This window comes from Trachypithecus francoisi, unplaced genomic scaffold (assembly GCF_009764315.1).
Source record: "Trachypithecus francoisi isolate TF-2019V2 unplaced genomic scaffold, Tfra_2.0 Lachesis_group0, whole genome shotgun sequence".
In the NCBI taxonomy this organism is placed as follows: Eukaryota; Metazoa; Chordata; class Mammalia; order Primates; family Cercopithecidae; genus Trachypithecus; species Trachypithecus francoisi.
Window position 1 is genome coordinate 59,481,617 of NW_022681453.1, and position 19,604 is coordinate 59,501,220.

At 41.6% G+C, this 19,604-nt stretch overlaps 1 protein-coding gene across 9 annotated transcripts in view; it reads left to right on the forward strand.

Annotated features, from left to right (window-relative positions):
• The window catches only part of TMCC1 (transmembrane and coiled-coil domain family 1), a 249,804-nt gene that overhangs the window by 222,940 nt on the left and 7,260 nt on the right, over nucleotides 1-19,604 (forward strand). For all 9 annotated transcript variants that reach the window (XM_033210825.1, XM_033210824.1, XM_033210823.1 and 6 more), the window contains one exon: nucleotides 3,721-4,655. In XM_033210825.1, the coding sequence (XP_033066716.1) occupies nucleotides 3,721-4,655 (935 nt within the window). The remainder of the gene's footprint in view (nucleotides 1-3,720; nucleotides 4,656-19,604) is intronic.

Below are 19,604 nucleotides of genomic sequence, written 5' to 3' on the forward strand. Positions count from 1 at the left end.
AGGAGAATCACTTGAAGCTGGGAGGCAGAGGTTGCAATGAGCTGAGGTCACACCTCTGCACGCCAGCCTGGGCAACAAAAGCAAAACTCTGTCTCAAAAAAAAAAAAAAAAAGAGGAGAAATCTAATTTTGTGTTGTTATATATGGACAGCCTAGTAATATGCCAGCAAAGGCTGTTGAAAAAGGGAACCACTTTTCAGTTGGTGCCTTCATAACTCATAGCTAAGTGCTAAGTATTAATGCCTAGAGCATGGACTTCCCCTTTAAGGACTTTGTTCCTAACTCAGAATATATCGCAGCTGTTCTCCTCCCGGTCCTGTGATTCTGGAATCCAATGTAACTTTTTCTTTTCTCCTCTGCTCTCCCTCTGCACCCCACTCTTTTTCGTCCTCTCCTCTGGTTTTTTCCTCTCTCCCTCTCCATCATTCTCCTCTCTTCCCCTCCCCTTATTTCCCATTTTCTCCATCATTCTCCTCTCTTCCCCTCCCCTTATTTCACATTTTCTCCCTTCTTTAAAAAAAATTGTTTCTGCCAGAATTGGGAGGAGTTCCAGTAGTCCAGTGATTCATGGTTTCAGTGGTAAACTACCTTACTGCTGAAGCTATGGGTTAGTTTTTTTTAGAGGCTGAAGACCTTGGGTTCTATCAGCTGTACTCTTGCGGGCATGTTGATGATTCTGAATAGGAGCCAGGACACACTATGGCTCCAAACAGCCCAAGTAGGACAGAAGTCAGATTAAAGACAGCCTAGTTTATCTCTTCAGTTACTACATAAGGAAATAAAATCACATCTGAAATGTGTTCACTTGTAAACATGGGGATACATTCTGAGGAATGCAGTTAGGGAGTTTTGTCAAAGTGTGAACATCAATGAGTGTGCTTACATAAACCTAAATGGTATAACGCCTAGGCTATGTGGTATAGCCTATTGCTTCTAGGTTACAGACCTGTACAGCAGGTTACGTACTGAGTACTGTAGGCAGTGTACCACAGTGGTGCTTGTGTATGTAAACATAGCTAAACAGAAAAGGTACAGCAAAAATCTGGTATTGTAGTCTTATGGAACCACTGTTGTATATGCAGTCCATCATTGACTGAAATGTCATTATGCAGCATGTGACTATATGTTGAAAGTTTAGTGTAGAGATTTTTTTTTTTCATTTTAGAGATATAATCAAATACAATAATGGCTCATTGCAACCTCTGCCTCCCAGGTTCAAGCTATCCTCCCACCTCAGCCTTCTGAGCAGCTGGGACTCCAGGCACGTGCCACCATGCCCAGCTAATTTTTAAATTTTTTGTAGATATGGGATTTCGCCATGTTACCCAGGCTGTTCTCAAACTCCTGGGCTCAAGCGATCCTCCCACCTTGGCCTCCCAAAGTGCTGAGATAACAGGTGTGAGCCACTGTGCCTGGCCATAGTTACACTTCTTTAGTCTACAGATTGCATGTAAATATTCATATTAATATCAGAGAACCTAAGAGAGGGATAACTAGAGCATGCAGAAGCTTAGAGTCTTGGATCTAGTGACATTCTTATATTTGCTTTCCTTTATATTGTGGTATATTTTGAGCTTAATTATTAAACATAAATACTCATCAAGGTCAAGGATCTGAAATCTCATTCAGAAAGAAAATGTAACAATTAGAACCTTGTACAACCTAGAAGACATTGGGCACTGAATAAAGTGGATTTCCAGGAGCTCTTGTTGCAACTCTTGGCACCTTGGTTATCTGGAACTCTGGCTGCTCCTCCCTTCTGCTGTGTCTGGCTATTTCACTGCTTGTTAGCATGCACCAAAAGATGAATTGGGCAGAAGGAAGAAGTGTCACAAAACAGTTATTGTGCTAGTAACTATTCCGGATATTCTCTTTTATTAACTAGTGGAGCATAACGTTATTTTGTCATTAATTTCAGTATTAAGTTCTCTTTTGATTTTATTTAAATGCACAGTATTTCTCATTTGTTCATCTAGAAAGAAAGTAATGTTTTTATTCACATCAATGGTAGTATATTGAATTCAATAATGAACTAAATGTGTTTTATGGCTCAGAGATCAGCATAGCTCCTGCTCAGATGGCAAACTGAGGTAATACATCCCAGATGAAAAAAAGAAGATGTTATCCCAAGGTTAATTATTGGCATTTCATAAATATTTCAAACTTCCTGCATTATTGTCATGAAAATATGAGGAAGAAAGTAACCTTGTATATAGTTCTTTCTAGCAAATTGTTACCTGGTACAGATTAATATGGTAACCAAGAAAAGGATTGTAATTTGGGTCTTGTACTAGGGATTTTTATTACCCTAAGAAGATTACTTTATTACTCATTACTCATTACTCTGTTAGTGCTTAACAGAGAGCAGTTTTGTTTTTTTATTTTTAGAGACAGGGTCTCGCTCTGTCACTCAGACTAGAGTGCAGTGGTGCGATCATAGCTCACTGCAGCCTGGAACTACTGGGCTCAAGTGATCCTCCCACCTCAGCTTCCCTACTAGCTGGGACTACAGGTGTGTGCCACCATACCTGTCTAATTAAAAAAAAAAAAAGGGTAGAGAGGGGGGTCTCACTGTGTTGCCCAGGATGGTCTTAAACTCTTGGCCTCAAGTGATCCTTCTCCTTTGGCCTCCCAAAGCGCTGGCAATATAGACATGAGCCACTGTGCCTGGCCAAGAACAGTTTCTAGAGCCTTCTTCTTTGGGCCCTACTCAAATTTATCACCACAAGCCACACCCAGGGATGACCTACTAAAGGATTTTTTTCTCCTGAATTTGGGAAACTTGACCTCCCCAGATTTAACTAACTATATTGAAGAGTGAACATTTATGCTTTTAAATCTGAGTATCTTGTCTTTTTCTTCAACTCCTTTGAATGGTTCTCACCCACATGAAAGGATTAAAGTATATGTGCTTTGGAGTCCCTTGCCTAACAAAAACCTTTTACTGAATAAAAGTCACAAAATTTGGGCTCTGAAAGACCTGACCTTTGTCCCTGACTTGTTAACTTAGCTCTTACTGTTCCTGTCCCTGAGTTTTCAAGTTTTCTTGCTCAAGGTTATCACCTTTGATTTGGTAACATTCATCTTTGCCACCTTCAGCAGTACCTTCCCATCTTGCCTCCAACCATCTCCAGCTGCCACTTAAGTGCCCTTAGAATATATAGAATGATCCATCACCCTTGACATGATTTGGATAAAAATCATTGTGATAAAAATTGCATTTTTATATCTAGCCAGTAACATACCTATTCTTGCCAACATTTTTAGGTGACCATAATCTATAAGTGTGGATCAGAATTACAGTGATATCTGAACACCAAAAGGGTTTTCATATAATTATATTGGAGTGGAGATACAACTTGTTTTACATAGATGTTCTTCTGAATAAAAATTATGTGTAAAGAAAGTGAATTACTTCATACTTTAAACCCACTAAGGGAGTGTTACTGTGTGAAGAAACACTGAAAAATCCTCTAGCAAAGGAAGAATCTGCCAGCTTATATCTTGTGCAGATCTTTTTTCATATACGTTTTGCTTAAAGTATACTTGTATGAGGACACTATATAAGAGGGAGACAGGGCTTGCATAGGACAAGGGGGAATTATAGGTCCGTTATCTACTGAGATTTGAGAGTAGACACATTTACAATACATTTTGGCCCATTAATTTTGGAGACGTAGTCCTCTTGGGCTTCTAACATCTCCTCTTGTTTTTATACTAGATCGAACGATTGGAAGTAAGCAGCCTTGCCCAAACATCCAGTGCAGTGGCCTCCAGTACCGATGGCAGCATCCACACAGACTCCGTGGATGGAACACCAGACCCTCAGCGCACAAAGGCTGCCATTGCTCACCTGCAGCAGAAGATCCTGAAGCTCACAGAACAAATCAAGATTGCACAAACAGCCCGGGACGACAACGTTGCTGAATACTTGAAGCTTGCCAACAGCGCAGACAAACAGCAGGCTGCCCGCATCAAGCAGGTCTTTGAGAAGAAGAACCAGAAATCGGCCCAAACTATCCTCCAGCTGCAAAAGAAACTTGAGCACTACCACAGGAAGCTCAGAGAGGTGGAGCAGAATGGGATCCCCCGGCAGCCAAAGGATGTCTTCAGGGACATGCACCAGGGTCTGAAGGATGTGGGAGCAAAGGTGACTGGCTTCAGTGAAGGTGTGGTGGATAGTGTGAAAGGTGGGTTTTCCAGCTTCTCCCAGGCCACCCATTCAGCAGCAGGCGCTGTAGTCTCAAAGCCCAGAGAGATTGCCTCACTCATTCGGAACAAATTTGGCAGTGCAGACAACATCCCCAACCTGAAGGACTCTTTAGAGGAAGGGCAAGTGGATGATACGGGGAAGGCTTTGGGAGTGATTTCGAACTTTCAGTCTAGCCCAAAATATGGTAGTGAAGAAGATTGTTCTAGTGCCACTTCAGGCTCAGTGGGAGCCAACAGCACCACAGGGGGCATCGCTGTAGGAGCATCCAGCTCCAAAACAAACACCCTGGACATGCAGAGCTCAGGATTTGATGCACTACTACATGAGATCCAGGAGATCCGGGAAACCCAGGCCAGACTAGAGGAATCCTTTGAGACTCTTAAGGAACATTATCAGAGGGACTATTCCTTAATAATGCAGACCTTACAGGAGGAGCGATATAGGTAAGTCACGTGGAATTAATATCTGAAATTATTTGTGTAGGGTTCCCCTCCCTTTAGATATGGGGAAATGGCTTTTAAAAGTCTTTGTCTTTCTCTAGAGTGTCCAGAGCACTTTTGATATGTCATAAGACATCCACATGAGTTCCTGATGAAGCATTGCTGTAACTCTCCAGTCTTTCACGCCAGTTTAGAATTTTAAAATGAAGTCCAAGCTTTCTAAAGTATTTCACCTATTTATTTATAATTAACAAAACTACACAATCATTGCAGCCTGTAACTGTACTACATTGAATTCAAAAGATCTGTAATTCTTAGAACTGTGAAGATATCAGCCAAGCAAAATGTAGTGACTTCTGTAGGTATTTGGCCTTAAACACACTTATCTGAGCAACTTGGTATAGAAAGATTAGACTGGAAACAAATCCAAATAAGAATGTTATCTTTATTATGAATTGACAAGTGTTTGAATGAGAGTGGACTTAAACATGAAATGGTTCTACAGGAGTTAGAAAATTCTCAAAGGGTTAAGTGCTTTGAATCATAGTCTCTATTAAAGGTAGAAGCTGGTCTCGTTTTTGTGTTTCATATTGCACAACATATTCTATTAGACCACTCTTTGCTATACTCTGAATATGTGTCCTTTCTCCTTCACATGCAGAGAGAAATAATATTGTTACCTTCACATGCAGAGAGAAATAATATTCTTGCCTGACCAACATGGAGAAACCCCATCTCTACTAAGAATACAAAATCATCCGAGCATGGTGTTGCATGCCTGTAATCCCAGCTACTCGGGAGACTGAGGCAGGAGAATCACTTGAACCCCGGGAGGTGAAAGTTGCCGTGAGCCGAGATCTCACCATTGCACTCCAGCCTGGGCAACAAGAGTGAAACTCCATCTCAAAAATAAATAAATAAATAAAATAATCTACGGATAGATCCAAACTTTGTTAGCCAGAGACAGGCCACCTAGTGCTGCAAATTGAGGACTAGTCTTACAGGAGCTACAGGTCAAGTTAGGCCTTGAAGGACCTGGGTTCTGGCCCTGTCCCAATTATTAACTAGAGTAAATCCTCAGTGTTTCTACTATAATATCAGGAGTTGAACAGATAATCTTTTAATATCCCTTTCACCTTTTAAAAATAAGTGTTTTTAAAAGTTTGCTTTTATAAGGTAATCTTAGGGTCTGAAACAAATTGTTCACATGTATAAATTATCTCTAAGAAGAGTTACAGCAGCACGTTCTTTTCAGATGGTGAAAACGCTAATCAGTAATTCAACCTGCCTCTTTTCTTACTCTTCTGTTCTTCAGTTCTAACTTAAGACTTCAAGGGAGAGGCCGGGCACGGTGGCTCAAGCCTGTAATCCCAGCACTTTGGGAGGCCGAGACGGGCGGATCACAAGGTCGGGAGATCGAGACCATCCTGGCTAACATGGTGAAACCCCGTCTCTACTAAAAAAATACAAAAAACTAGCCGGGCGAGGTGGCGGGCGCCTGTAGTCCCAGCTACTCGGGAGGCTGAGGCAGGAGAATGGCCTAGACCCGGGAGGCGGAGCTTGCAGTGAGCTGAGATCCGGCCACTGCACTCCAGCCTGGGCGACAGAGCGAGACTCTGTCTCAAAAAAAAAAAAAAGACTTCAAGGGAGAAGACCAGAGAAGTGAGTGTGGGAGGGAGAAATAAAGTTCTAAAAGCAAATACTGTACATTACTATTTTCATTTAAGTGTTTTATAAATTCTTTAGTATGGCAGGACGCAGCGGCTCATGCCTGTAATCCCAGCAGTTTGGGAGGCTGAGGAGGGTGGATCACCCAAGGTCAGAAGCTCGAGACCAGCCTGACCAACATGGAGAAACCTTATCTCTACTAAAAATACAAAATTAGCTGGGCATAGTGGCGCATGCCTGTAATCCCAGCTACTCAGGAGGCTGAGACAGGAGAATCACTTGAACCCAGGAGGCAGAGGTTGCAGTGACCCGAGATCGTGCCATCATACTCCAGCCTGGGCAACAAGCGTAAAACTCCGTGTCAAATAAAAATAAATTCTTTAGTATACTGAGAAGACAGTGTCTTACTCAATAAGTGATATAACAGATATTCAAGTGGACTCTAAAAGTAAAACACTGGTTCTTTGTACCGTATTAAACCTAACTCCCAAGTTCAAATTCCAGTTCTTCCACTTACTAACCTTGGAAACCTGGGCAAGTTTCTTCAGTTCTCTAAGTCTTGGTATACCCATCCATAACATAGAAATAGTAATCGTTCTTTATAAGATTATTGTGACATTAAAGTGAAATTATTTGGTTAAAGCACATAGCTCAGTGCCTGGCCCCATAGTGCTCTACTGATGTTAGGGGAACAGCTGCTGTTAACCCCACTTAGAACATGAAGACATTCCACAGTCAGTTAAAAAATTTTTTTAAACCACACAAACTGCGTACTTTGACTCCTCTGTTTTGTTTTTGTTGTAGATTGGTTTTGAGACAGGGTCTCAATTTATTGCCCATGCTGGAGTGCAGTGGCGTGATCTTGGCTCACTGCAGCCTCCACCTCCTGGGTTCAAGTGATCCTCCCATCTCAACCTCCTGAGTAGCTGGGACTACAGGTGTGAACCACCATGCTTGGCTCGTTTTTTAATTTTTTTGTAGAGACAAGGTCTCACTATATTGCCCAAGCTGGTCTTGAACTCCTGGGCTCCAGGACTCCAGTGATCTGCCTTCCTTGGCCTCCCAAAGTGCTGGGATTACAGGTATGAGTCACCATACCCCGCCACCTCCTCAATTTTGAGTGGATACCTTGCAGTTTTTAAATTGCCCCAGAGCTTAAAATTCATATAGAGCTTGTTACCGCTTCATGTCAAGATGTAGAAAGTCAAGATACGAGAAAATCAGAAACAGGTCTCTCAGGAGCCACCTTTGAATCCATTTAGTGTAAGTCAGAGACATAATAGAACAGAACATTAGCTGCTCATTAACACCTCATTAGAAGAATTAAGTTCAAGCCACTTAGGAGGTAATGAGCTGTGCATTTCTTTCATTGCACTTCGGATTCTTCCTAGTAGGTAAATGACTAGTTTTATGGAATGAAGACAGAATAAAGAAAACTTGAATTTTCAAAAAGAGAGTTAAAACCAGGGGGCAAGGAGAAGACATAATATGTAATCTGACTTGTTTTGTTTTTCCATTTCAGCTTTAGAATGGTTTTTCCTTAAAACATAATCTTGAAGAAAGAAATCCCTTTTTTTCCCCAAGAAAGGGAGTGGAAAAGTCATAACTATTTTACTCTGTTTTTGTTGTTCCAGTAATTCCCTGTATAAAGCAGATAGAGATTTCCCCTCCATTATATATGGCTTTATACAGTAAACATGTTCATCTAATTTTGTTGATTTTTGAATGCTTTCACATAAATACAATTTTTCTACAAATTGAAGTCTTTTTTTTTTTTTTTTTTAAGAGTCAGGGTCTTGCTGGCCAGGCGCAGTGGCTTACACCTGTAATCCCAGCACTTTGGGAGGCTGAGGTGGGTGGATCACGAGATCAGAAGATCAAGACCATCCTGGCTAACACGGTGAAACCCCGTCTCTACTAAAAATACAAAAAAAATTAGCCAGGCATGGTGGCACGCACCTGTAGTCCCAGCTACTGGGGAGGCTGAGACAGGAGAATTGCTTGAATCCAGGAGGTGGAGGTTGCAGTGAGCTGAGATAACACCACTGCACTCCATCCTGGGTGACAGAGTAAGACTCTGTCTCAAAAAAAAAAAGAAAAGGGTCAGGGTCTTGTTATGTTGCCCTGCTGGTCTTGAACTCCTGGGCTCAAGCAATACTTCCACCTCAGCCTCCTTAGTAGCTGGGACTGCAAGTGCATGCCACCATGCCTGGCTTTGAAATATATTTTCTTTCTTTCTTTTTTTTTTTTTTGTTTTTGGAGACAGAATTTCACTCTTGTTTCCCAGGCTGGAGTGCAGTGGTACGATCTTGGCTTGCTGCAACCTCCGCCTCCTGGTTCTCCTGCCTTAGCCTCCCCGGTAGCTGGGATTACAGGACAGGTGTCTGCCACCAGACTCAACTAATTTTTTGTATTTTTAATAGAGGTGGGGGTTTCACCATTGTTGGCCAGGCTGGTCTCAAACTCCTGACCTCAGGTGATCTACCCACTTCAGCCTCCCAAAATGCTGGGATTACAGACATGAGCCACCATGCCCAGCCAGAAACCTATTTTAGGCACTGAAATTTTCACATTTTAAGCATTCTGGGGAAATTTCTCTGCCTTAATTACAAAGTACACTGAATCTAACTTAATGGAAAGAGCTTAGATACAGTAGTATTCAGCTTAGAGTGATACTCTCAGGTTACTGAAGCTGTCCATTTATGTGCCTCTACAGTAAATGGCCCTAGGCTTTTCTTAGTTTGTTTGCTTTTTTTATAGTTTTTTCTCCTTTCCATTTCTTCATCACGCTGTTAGTGAGCTGCTGGCAGCAGCCTTTCTTTACTAATTCTACTTCTACTCTGTTACAGGCTTTGCTTTTTGTGTAGGAAGAAAGTAGGCTGTGGATGGACTTCACAGATCCTTCTGTGACCAAGAACCAGTTAATGCATGCATGGATGCTCAAGATACATTTTTTTCTACACTTTGGTTTATTTTACTAGTATCTGAGTTGATGAGAGGGAGGCCATGCACAGTGTTGCTGTTTGTTATTTGATGATGATGGTGACAAGTCCACTACCACTAACAGTATTAAACTCCTGTGATGTGCCTAGTGCTAGATGCTTTACGTACATTTGCCAATCCTCACAGTAGGCCCTATGGGTAAATTATATTATTCCCATTTTAAAGATGAGGAAATTGAAGCTCAGTAGGGTTTTAAAGGTTGCCAGAGGTCACTCAGTAAGTGGTAAAGCCAAGATTCAAACCCCAGTTTTGTCTGACTTCAAATTCAGTGTTATTTTCATACCAGGATGATTTTTTTTCAGAGCTCCATCCTGAAATCTATGTGGTTGAAAGTCTAGCTCTCTGAAGCATTAGATGCATTGGGTATTAGGCCTATCCCAGGTTGAAGTAAATGTTTACTAAAAGTTGAGTCACTGTTTTTAACATATTTTATAAAAATTCTATGAATATGGAAGCTCTGGAAAGTTTCCTAGGCCACTACAGCAGTGTAAATAAATAGGTGAAACCTTCTTAAGGAAATCCCTACTCCTACTCCAGATATTATTTCCCCTTCTCAGAGTCCCTTCTCAATAATGTCCTTCGCTTAATGTGTTTCCATTGCTGTCTACCCAAGTGAGTAGCTCCAGGTGAAGATAGTTGCCCAAGACCATCCACTTAACTCTGGAATAATCAGAAGAATTCCAAAGCCTACAGAGCAAGCACAGTCTCTCTCTCTCTTCACCCACATAATTGTAACCATGACTAACACAGTATTTTTTCATTGCCCACTTGCACTTAGCCCAGGAAGCCATTGTAGCAGAGCTTGGATCTGAACTCCACCTCAACCTTTGACTAGTGACTAGGTATTGAGTTTTACCATTGTGCATTCAGTTATGAATGAGATCATGTATTTGGGGAAGGCAGGAGACAAGGTTTAGAAATTTTTTTAAGTGATGAGACCTGTGCTGACTTCAGATTCTTGTCCAGTTAGTTTCTTCATCCCATGTTTGTTAGTGGCAGCTGGGCTCATAGTACTTCAGAAGTAGAAGGGACCCTTAGATATCTAGATTAATCTCATTTACAGATGAGAACACTGAAGCTCAGAAAGATAAAGTGACTTTTGCCAGGCCACACAGTAAAATGGTTTTACATGTATTTAATTTGCTGCTAGAAACTGAGGATTAGTTCTGTTCCTGTAGTGAGTGTCAATATATTAATGGGCTACCGAAAGAAAAAGTTCAGCTGTGGCAAAATGTACTGAAAATAAGAGACAGGAAAACATTAATTGAGAATTTTGCTGGTTTCTTTGGTAGTTTTTTTCTTAGGGGATCTGGCCTGGAATCCTACTGAGCTACTGTAACCTGTATAAAGCAGTGTCATGTAGGGCAGGCTAAAAACCCCCCAGGTGTTGATGAGCATTAATGCCATTTTGAAAGCTTGTATTTGAAGGGGATTACTGTCCTTTGGAAATCGGCTTCTGAGAATGTTTGTATTAAACCCAGGGATATTTTAAATTGCACTGAGTCATAAGAGCAAAAATACAGAAGGAGACAGTCACCCTGAGCAGTCTTCACATGCAGTAGAACAGTTAGTAACTAGGCTGACCCAATTAGGCACAGGCTATTAAAGTTCTAACTAAACAAATGGTTGTTTAAATATAATTTTAGTTGATTTGACCATCATTGGACATAAGACAGGTGTATGCTCAGAGGTAGCTGTTTTAGCCCCTTTATTCTACATGTGACACCTGTCAACTGAAAAGTGATCTGAGAACCTCCAGAGGATATGTAGGCTAGATTTGGACAACAAGTTTGAAATAGAAACTGAGGATACTGAATCAAATTAGCCCTTCATTTATAAGAGAAGCAAAATCCCAATTAGGAGATATTCTTATGATATATACAATCTTCCATAAAAGAGATTTATGGGTGAGCTCATCCCAGTTTAGCCACTAAAGAGAAATGGAGGGGATTAATTAATTAATTAATTCCTTGGAGTGGGCAAACTTGAATTTGCTTGCCAGCTCTGAGTAGATGACATAACTCATCTGAGCCTCAGTTTCTCCCTTTGTAAAAACATAATGAGATTTATTGTACATGCTTGTTGAAATTATTAAAGGAGATAACATATATGGAAGTACCTAGTGTGATGTTTGGTTTAGAGTAGGAGCTCAACAAATGCTCCCTCCTCCTCCATTTTTTCTAGAGGAATACAAAGATCTAGGTTGTGCCAGAGTGTTAGAAAGCTGTCATTACCAAGTCTGCAAGTTGCCCAGAAAGCCCCTCTAGTTTTTATTTATTCCCTGTATTATTTAGATATTTACTGTGTTCTTTAAGATAATTCATTGCCCACCCTTGAAATATTGCGGGGGACTGATATCTTTTCCCCTTTTCAGCTGAAGGCTAGTTCCGTGTTTTTTAGCCTCTTCTCAGGCTTCAACACAAAAAAAGGTAACAAAAGGTAAGGAGAAAAAAATCCACTCTCCCCAATTCAGCTAGGAATCTATTCAAACCCCCACCACAAGGCATACTCCCTACCCCAGCTGTGTCTGTCTACTCTGATTAAACACTGGCAGAAGCTCTTTTGGGTCTCTGGTATGCATTTGGGAAACAGTCCATTCTTCTCCCATAGTTGCCTGTGGATGTTTTTCCTGGGACTGGTTCTTCCTGTTTCTCTCAATACCTGCTCTACAAGTTTCTTCAGCCATCCTGCGCTAGTGACCTATTGCTGAACTAGGGAAGCACGTTGGTTCTCAGAGGCTCCAAACTTTTGAGCCACACCCAAAGAGGAATGCTTTAGGTCAAAGCATTCCCAGGCTGTGCACTCACCCAGGCTCCCATTCATCAGTTATTTGACACAAAGGGCCACTGGCTTATCTCTGATCTAGGAAGGTGACTACTGTGTTGATCTAGTGCCCAAAACACTTTCAAGTTTAGTATTTATTTATGAATTATTTACCTACAACAAAATCTTGATGTGTTTAATACTTTGTAGATAGAACAGGTTTTGCTTCCAGTGGGGGATGAACTTCATCTACCAAAATACGATACTTGCTTTTAGAAAAAATAATTCTACAGTGCAAAGGCTTTCTGTTTGCTAATAGTTAAGCTCATGCCATATTTAAGTGTCCAGGTTTTCTTTGGGTTGTAACAATTTAGGAAGGACCTTGAGTTAAAATCCTTAAAATAAGATTATTAATCTCATGCTACTTGTAATCCAAGCTGAGGTGCATGAACATCATTTACCAGCCAAAATCACATGTGCTGAATAATGACATTTTGATTAACAGCATATAAGACAGTTGTTTTGTAAGTTTATAATGCTGTTTTTGTTTTGTTTTTTTTTTTTTTTGAGACGGAATCTCACTGCTGCCCAGGCTGGAGTGCAGTGGTGCAATCTCGGCTCACTGAAACCTCTGCCTCACGGTTTCAAGCAATTCTCGTGCCTCAGCCTCCAAGCAGCTGAGATTACAGGCGCACACTACCAAGCCTGTAATGCCGTATTTTTACTGTGCCTTTTCTATGTTTAGATATGTCTAGATACACAAACACTATTGTATTACAGTTGTCTACAGTTGCCTATGGTACAGTAACCTGCTGTACAGCTTTGTAGCCTAGGAACAATTGACTGTACCATACAGCCTAACTGTATCATAGGCTGTACTATCTAGATTTGTGTAAGTACACTGTATGGTGTTCACACAGTGATGAAATAACCTAATAACTCATTTCTCAAGATGTGTCCTCATCATTAAGTGAGGCATGACTGTACTTGTATGATTAAGAACTTCCCACCCACCCACCATCTCCCCTGCCCAGCTTTGTGTCTGGAGAGTTGTAGTTAGCATCCTGTAAAGGGGTTAAAATTCCTTAAAGCAGAGTTCTTGGTTTAAAAAAAACCCAAGACTTTCACATATGAAAGTCTATAAAACATATATCTTCCCTTTCCCCCCCCCTCACTCTTTGATTTGGTGTTAATATTTAATGAGAAGATAGAGGTGTTTATACCTGGTTTCTCCATTTTAGAATTTAGAAAGGAAGTAAACACTAGAAAATAAACTATTACAAGAAGATTATTAAATTAGTAATGGGGATAGTGGGAAGTCAGTGGGAACTAGAATACAGGTGTTTTTTTCCTTTGGTTATTTGCATTTGATTAACAATACAGAATTTTTTGTCTTCTCTTTGAGACAGGGTCTTACTCTGTGACCCAGGCTGGAGTGCAGTGGCACAATCTCAGCTCACTGCAACCTCTGCCTTCCATGCTGAAGCAGTCCTCTCACCTCAGCCTCCCGAGTAGCTGGGACTACAGGCGCATGCCACCACACCAACCTGATTTTTTTTGTATTTTTAGTAGAGACAGGGTTTCACCGTGTTGCCCAAGCTGGTCTCAAACTCCTGAGGTCAAGCAATTTGCCCAGTAGAAAAATTTTTTCAAAGACAATAATCTAATAACAGGCACGAGCCAATTGGTTCAGATGCTTACTAAACCTCACTACTAGCTAGGGAGTCGCTGCATCCTTTTGGGCCTCCTGTTTTTGTTTGTGAGTTTTGCTGTTCGTTTGAGACAGGGTCTTGCTCAGTCACCCAGACTGGAGGGCAGTGACACAGTCTCGGCTCACTGCAGCCTTGACCTCTTGGGCTCAAGTGATCCTCCCACCTCAGCCTCCTGAGTAGCTGGGACTGCAAGTACATGCCACCATGCCCAGCTAATTTTTGTATTTTTTGTAAAGGCAGGGTTTTGCTATGTTGCCCAGATTGATCTCCATGTTTGCCTGTTTCATCTGCTGAGATCATTCTACTTATCCAAATGCTGCTTTGCTATTTAGCTACTTGCTAACAAAACGTTATCTCTGGGAACAATAGTTATATTTTCTTATTTGGGAAGACTCAGCTTGAGGAGAACTTGCTGTTAATTTCCCATGTAACTGAATAAATTGTTCAACCTCTAAAGGACTTTATTTTCTGTAACAGCATGATGAGGATTAGCAGTTTCTATATAACTTTCTGGAGATTTGAAAAAATTAGATAAAATTTACTTGAGCTGGGCACAGTGGCACAGGTCTGTAGTCCCAGCTACTTAGGAGGCTGAGATGGGAGGATCACTTGAGCCCAGGAGTTTGAAGCTGCAGTGTACCATGATTATGCCTCTGAATAACCACTGTACTCCAGCATGGACAACATAGTGAGACTCTATCTCTAACATAAAAAAATAAAAATTACTTGAGACACCTTTCCTCACACACATACATAGGTAGGATAGTTTTACCAATACAAAGGAAAGTTTGGAACAGGCCAGTGCATGGAACTATTTGAATTATCTGGCAAACTTGAGCCAGGGAAATGGCAGGAACCTAGATGTATGAAATAAAAAGTAAGAGAGGCTTGTATCTAGGATTGAGGAGGATGGAGTGTGTGCCCAGTAAACCCATTTCTGTGATGTCATAGGAAAAACATCATATACTGGAAACAGTGAAAATGTCAAAATATATAAAATTGAGAAAGTGGACATAAAGAAATGGAGGCTTAAGGCCATGGACAATGGCTCATGCCTGTATTCCCAACACTTTGGGAGCCCAAGGCGGGATGATCACTTGAGTCCAGGAATTCAAGACGAGCCCGGGCAACATGGCAAAACCCCGTCTCTACAAAAAATACAAAAACAAAATTAACCGGGCGTGGAGGCACATACCTGTAGTCCCAGCTGCTTGGGAGGCTGAGGTGGAAAGGTCACTAGAGCCTGGGAGATTGAGACCACAATGAGCCATGATCACGCCACTGCACTCCAGCCTGGGTGATAGAGAAAAAACCCTGTATCAAACAACAAGAAAAAAGGCTTAGAGAAAAAAGTCAGAAGTGGGAATCTGAACAGTGGAGTAAGACTATGTGGCAGTCAGCAAGCAATCTTTCTGAACTACCCCACTAGGGATTATTGGGGAGAACTAGGAGAATCATAAAAGGGAAAAATGAAACCAGATGTATATTTGTGATATATCTATCTCACAGAGCACCTCTTCTGTGCCAGGTATTTGATGTCTGTCTTCTCCTTTAATCTTTGCAATTGCCCTTTGGAGTAGGTAGATTTCCTTTTTATAGAGGATGAAAAGGGTCAACCAGGCTAGTGAGTTGCAGAGCTGGGATTTTAATCCAAAACCTGGACTGAGCAGATGTATTAGCTGGTACAAACTGCATTATGAAAACATTTCTAGGTGCAAAATGGCAGGAGTGAAGATGCAGCACCTCTAGGCATAATATGGGATGAACCAAAATCCAATTTGAAAATGACTTCCAGAATCTTTGACATGTTTGCTACCTTCTTATGATAAACATTGGTTTATAGTAAGGTTCAAAAGTGTTGGGAATAGCCGGACGCAGTGACTCATGCCTGTAATCCCAGCAATTTGGGAGGGCGAGGTGGGTGGACCACGAGGTCAGGAGTTCAAGACCAGCCTTGGCAAGATGGTGAAACCCCATCTCTACTAAAAATACAAAAATTAGCCGGGCATGATGGCGGGCACCTGTAATCCCTGCTACTCAGGAGGCTGAGGCAGAGAATTGCTTGACCCCGCAAGGCAGAGATTGCAGTGAGCCAAGATTGCACCACTGCACTCCAGCTTGGGCCACAGAGCGAGACTCTGTCTCAAAAAACAAAATGTTGGGAATAAGTGCTAAGGACTTTTGCAGGTACTCTCTGATTCATATATATTCCTCACCAGCTCACATACCAAATTAATCCCAATATTTCACACCTGATTTTACATAGCTCTTAAATTACCACTATTTTGTATACCTCCTTACCTCCCTTTATTGTTGTTAAAATCAATATGTTGTGAAGGCAAATATACCACAAGCATTTAAAGTATCTATAGTTTGAAAGATGAAAATAGCCAGGTGTGGTGCCCCACACGTGTAGTCTCAGCACTTAGGGAAGCTGAGGCAGGAGGATTGCTTGAGCTCAGGAGTTCAAGACCAGCCTGGGCAACATAGTGAGACCTTGTCTCTGGAAAAAAAATATATATATATATAGAGAGAGAGAGAGAGAGAGAGAGAGCACGCCAGGCTTGGTGGTGCATGTCAGTAGTCCCAGCTACTCAGAAGGATGAGGTGGGAGGATCCCTTGAGCTCAGGAATTTGAGGCTGCAGTGAGCCATGATTGCACCACTGCACTCCACCCTGGGTGATAGAGCAAGACCCCATTTCTTTAAAAAAAAAAAGGAAAACAGGTTCCCTGACTACAAAGAATCAAACTCTAGGCGTTAGAAAAGATCTCAGAGGTCTAGTTAAATCTCTTTTAGTAGAGGATTTATTTCCGCAACATCCCTGACAAGCAGCCTCTCTCCTTGAATATCTCTGGTAGCAGGGTCTCATTTTCTAAGATAGTTTTTTTCATTGTTAGACACCACTATTAGAAAGTTCTTTCTAAAACTGAACTAAAGACCAAACTATTTGTAAGACTTACTCCTTAGTTCTATGGAGTTACAAAGAACAAGCTACCCCCTCATTACATGACCTCTGATACCTGAATTCAGCAGTAGTAAGTAGTTCCCTATTTCTGTAGAATTAATCCCTGGTAAAGTCTTGGCTGCACTTGAATCTGTCAAGATCATTTTGAGGCCGGGCGCAGTGGCTCAAGCCTGTAATCCCAGCACTTTGGGAGGCCGAGACGGGCGGATCACGAGGTCAGGAGATCGAGACCATCCTGGCTAACACAGTGAAACCCCGTCTCTACTAAAAAATACAAAAAACTAGCCGGGCATGGTGGCGGGCGCCTGTAGTCCCAGCTACTCGGGAGGCTGAGGCAGGAGAATGGCGTAAACCCGGGAGGCGGAGCTTGCAGTGAGCTGAGGTCCGGCCACTGCACTCCAGCCTGGGCGACACAGCGAGACTCCGTCTCAAAAAAAAAAAAAGGCCGGGCGCGGTGGCTCAAGCCTGTAATCCCAGCACTTTGGGAGGCCGAGACGGGCGGATCACGAGGTCAGGAGATCGAGACCATCCTGGCTAACACGGTGAAACCCCGTCTCTACTAAAAAATACAAAAAACTAGCCGGGCGAGGTAGCGGGCGCCTGTAGTCCCAGCTACTCGGGAGGCTGAGGCAGGAGAATGGCGTAAACCCCGGAGGCGGAGCTTGCAGTGAGCTGAGATCCGGCCACTGCACTCCAGCCCGGGTGACAGAGCGAGACTCCGTCTCAAAAAAAAAAAAAACAAAAACAAAAAAAAATTTTGAATTCAGTCTGCTGTGTTTTACCTCTTTCTTGCCTCATGCTATTTGTAAAGATAAGTATGCCTTGTATTCTGCTGTCTTCATACTGGGTCTGGACAAAAAAGGCCAGGCAGATAAGGCCAAGGCCAAGTCAGAGCCCACAGGCTGCTGCTAGAGAATATCTCAGGCCCCAGTCCTGGGAATTATTCTTGCTAGGGTGACATACATGTTGTTGTACAGACAGTCCCTGGCTAACAATGGTTTGATTTAAGCCCATCATAAATGGGAAATACTGTTTTCAGGGAGTAACCCCATCATAAAGAGTGTCTGTATATTATAAAAGGTCAGGTAAGAAGAGGAGGAAAGGATCACAACAGCCTTCCTGCTCCTGTGAACTGTTTCTGCAGTAGGAAGGAAGTCCATGTTGGGGGAGTGAAGGCATAAGTCAGCCTATTTTGTAGTTTTGCCTAGGGATCAGGAGTCTCATATGCATATATATAGTGAAAAGCAAAACTGCATTCACATTTGTGCTTTATGTCCTAATGTTTCTGTGAGCATCCATCAGTTGAAGGAGAAAGGACCAAAGTAAACAGAAACTTGCCAGGTGGCAAGTGATAAGCAGATTAGGGTACATAATATTGATACTTGACTTGTGAACAGCCAAGATGATATATTGTTGTACGCTCATATACATTTGGGTTGTTTATACTTTTTGGCAATGATGATTAATGCTGGTATGAACATTCGTGTACAAGGTTTTGTATAGAAATAAGTTTTCATTTCTTTTCAGTTATATCTGGGGTAGAATTGCTGAGTCATAAGGTAACTGTTAACTTTTTGAGGAGGTGCCAAACTGTTCTGCTGAGCAGTTATACCATTTTCCATTCCCAACAGCAGTACATGAGGGTTTAGATTTCTCCATGCCCTCACCAACTCTTACCTTTTTAATTATAGGTTCATAATTTTTTATTACACTCCTCCTTCTCCCATCAGCTCCACTTTGACATCAAACTCCAAACCATCACATCAGTGTAGTTCTTTCCAGCTCCCTTTGGCTAAGTGATTTGGATTGCTAGCACTCTGACTCCGATTTCTTACTTATGAGGAGAGTTAGTTGATCTGGGTTTCTAGAGTTTCAAAATGGCATCACATGGTAAAGTTTAAGAACTTGGATTTTAAAGTCAAAACTGGATTCAAATCCTTGCTGCCCTCCTTAATATTTATGTGCCCTTGGGCAATTCACTTTAGAACTTCTCTGAGCTTCTGTTTCCTCATCTATAAAATGCAGATAATACCTTCTACCCTCTTGGGGTTGTTGAAATGAATTTGCATAGTAAGCACTGATTAAACTGTTGCTGCTGCTGCTATTTTTTAATCTGTTCTACTGGTATGTATGAGCCATGTTTAATATCAAATAAGATTCCTAAGAAGCCTGAAATTTGTAGGCTAAGAGGTTGTGTGGTAGCCTATGGGACACATGCAGAGATCCCACGTGTCTGCTTTTATCAGGATATAGGCTGGTGACCACCACCCTGCTCCCCTCCCTGCTACCCAACAGTCCTTAGTTTAGGAGAGTAATTTCCTGCCAGATATAACCTTTCCCTTAAATCCCAAGAGACCAGCACTTTGGAATGTGGCTTTAAAAAAGTCTCCTGCCCCTTTCTGGTAAAGAGAGAGAATGATGAAATTATCAAACACCAAAAACACCACAGAAGAGTAGGCTAACATAGGACAGTCACGAAAAGACAATATGTTAACAAAATCTTACAGCGTTTTGTGAACTTAAATTTTGGTGGAAAATCAATTCTAGAGATGGGACCTGTTTCTGAGTACATACCCTGGGCAGCAGATGAAAGGAAAAGGCAGAGTCACAGAGAACTTTGGCCCTAGTTAGTCATCAAAGGTAGGACTGCTTTCTCATTAACCTGTTCAGTCACTTCAGTAACAGGAAGAGTTTCAGCATAAAAGAAGGCAGTATAGAGATTCCTATAAAGGATAAAGAAGAACTAAATAGAGTTTAGTAACATCGTAAGAAGGGTGAGATGATGCCTTTTAAAAAAATCCTTGTTTCTTAGAAAAGCAATGGAGTTTAGGATATTGTT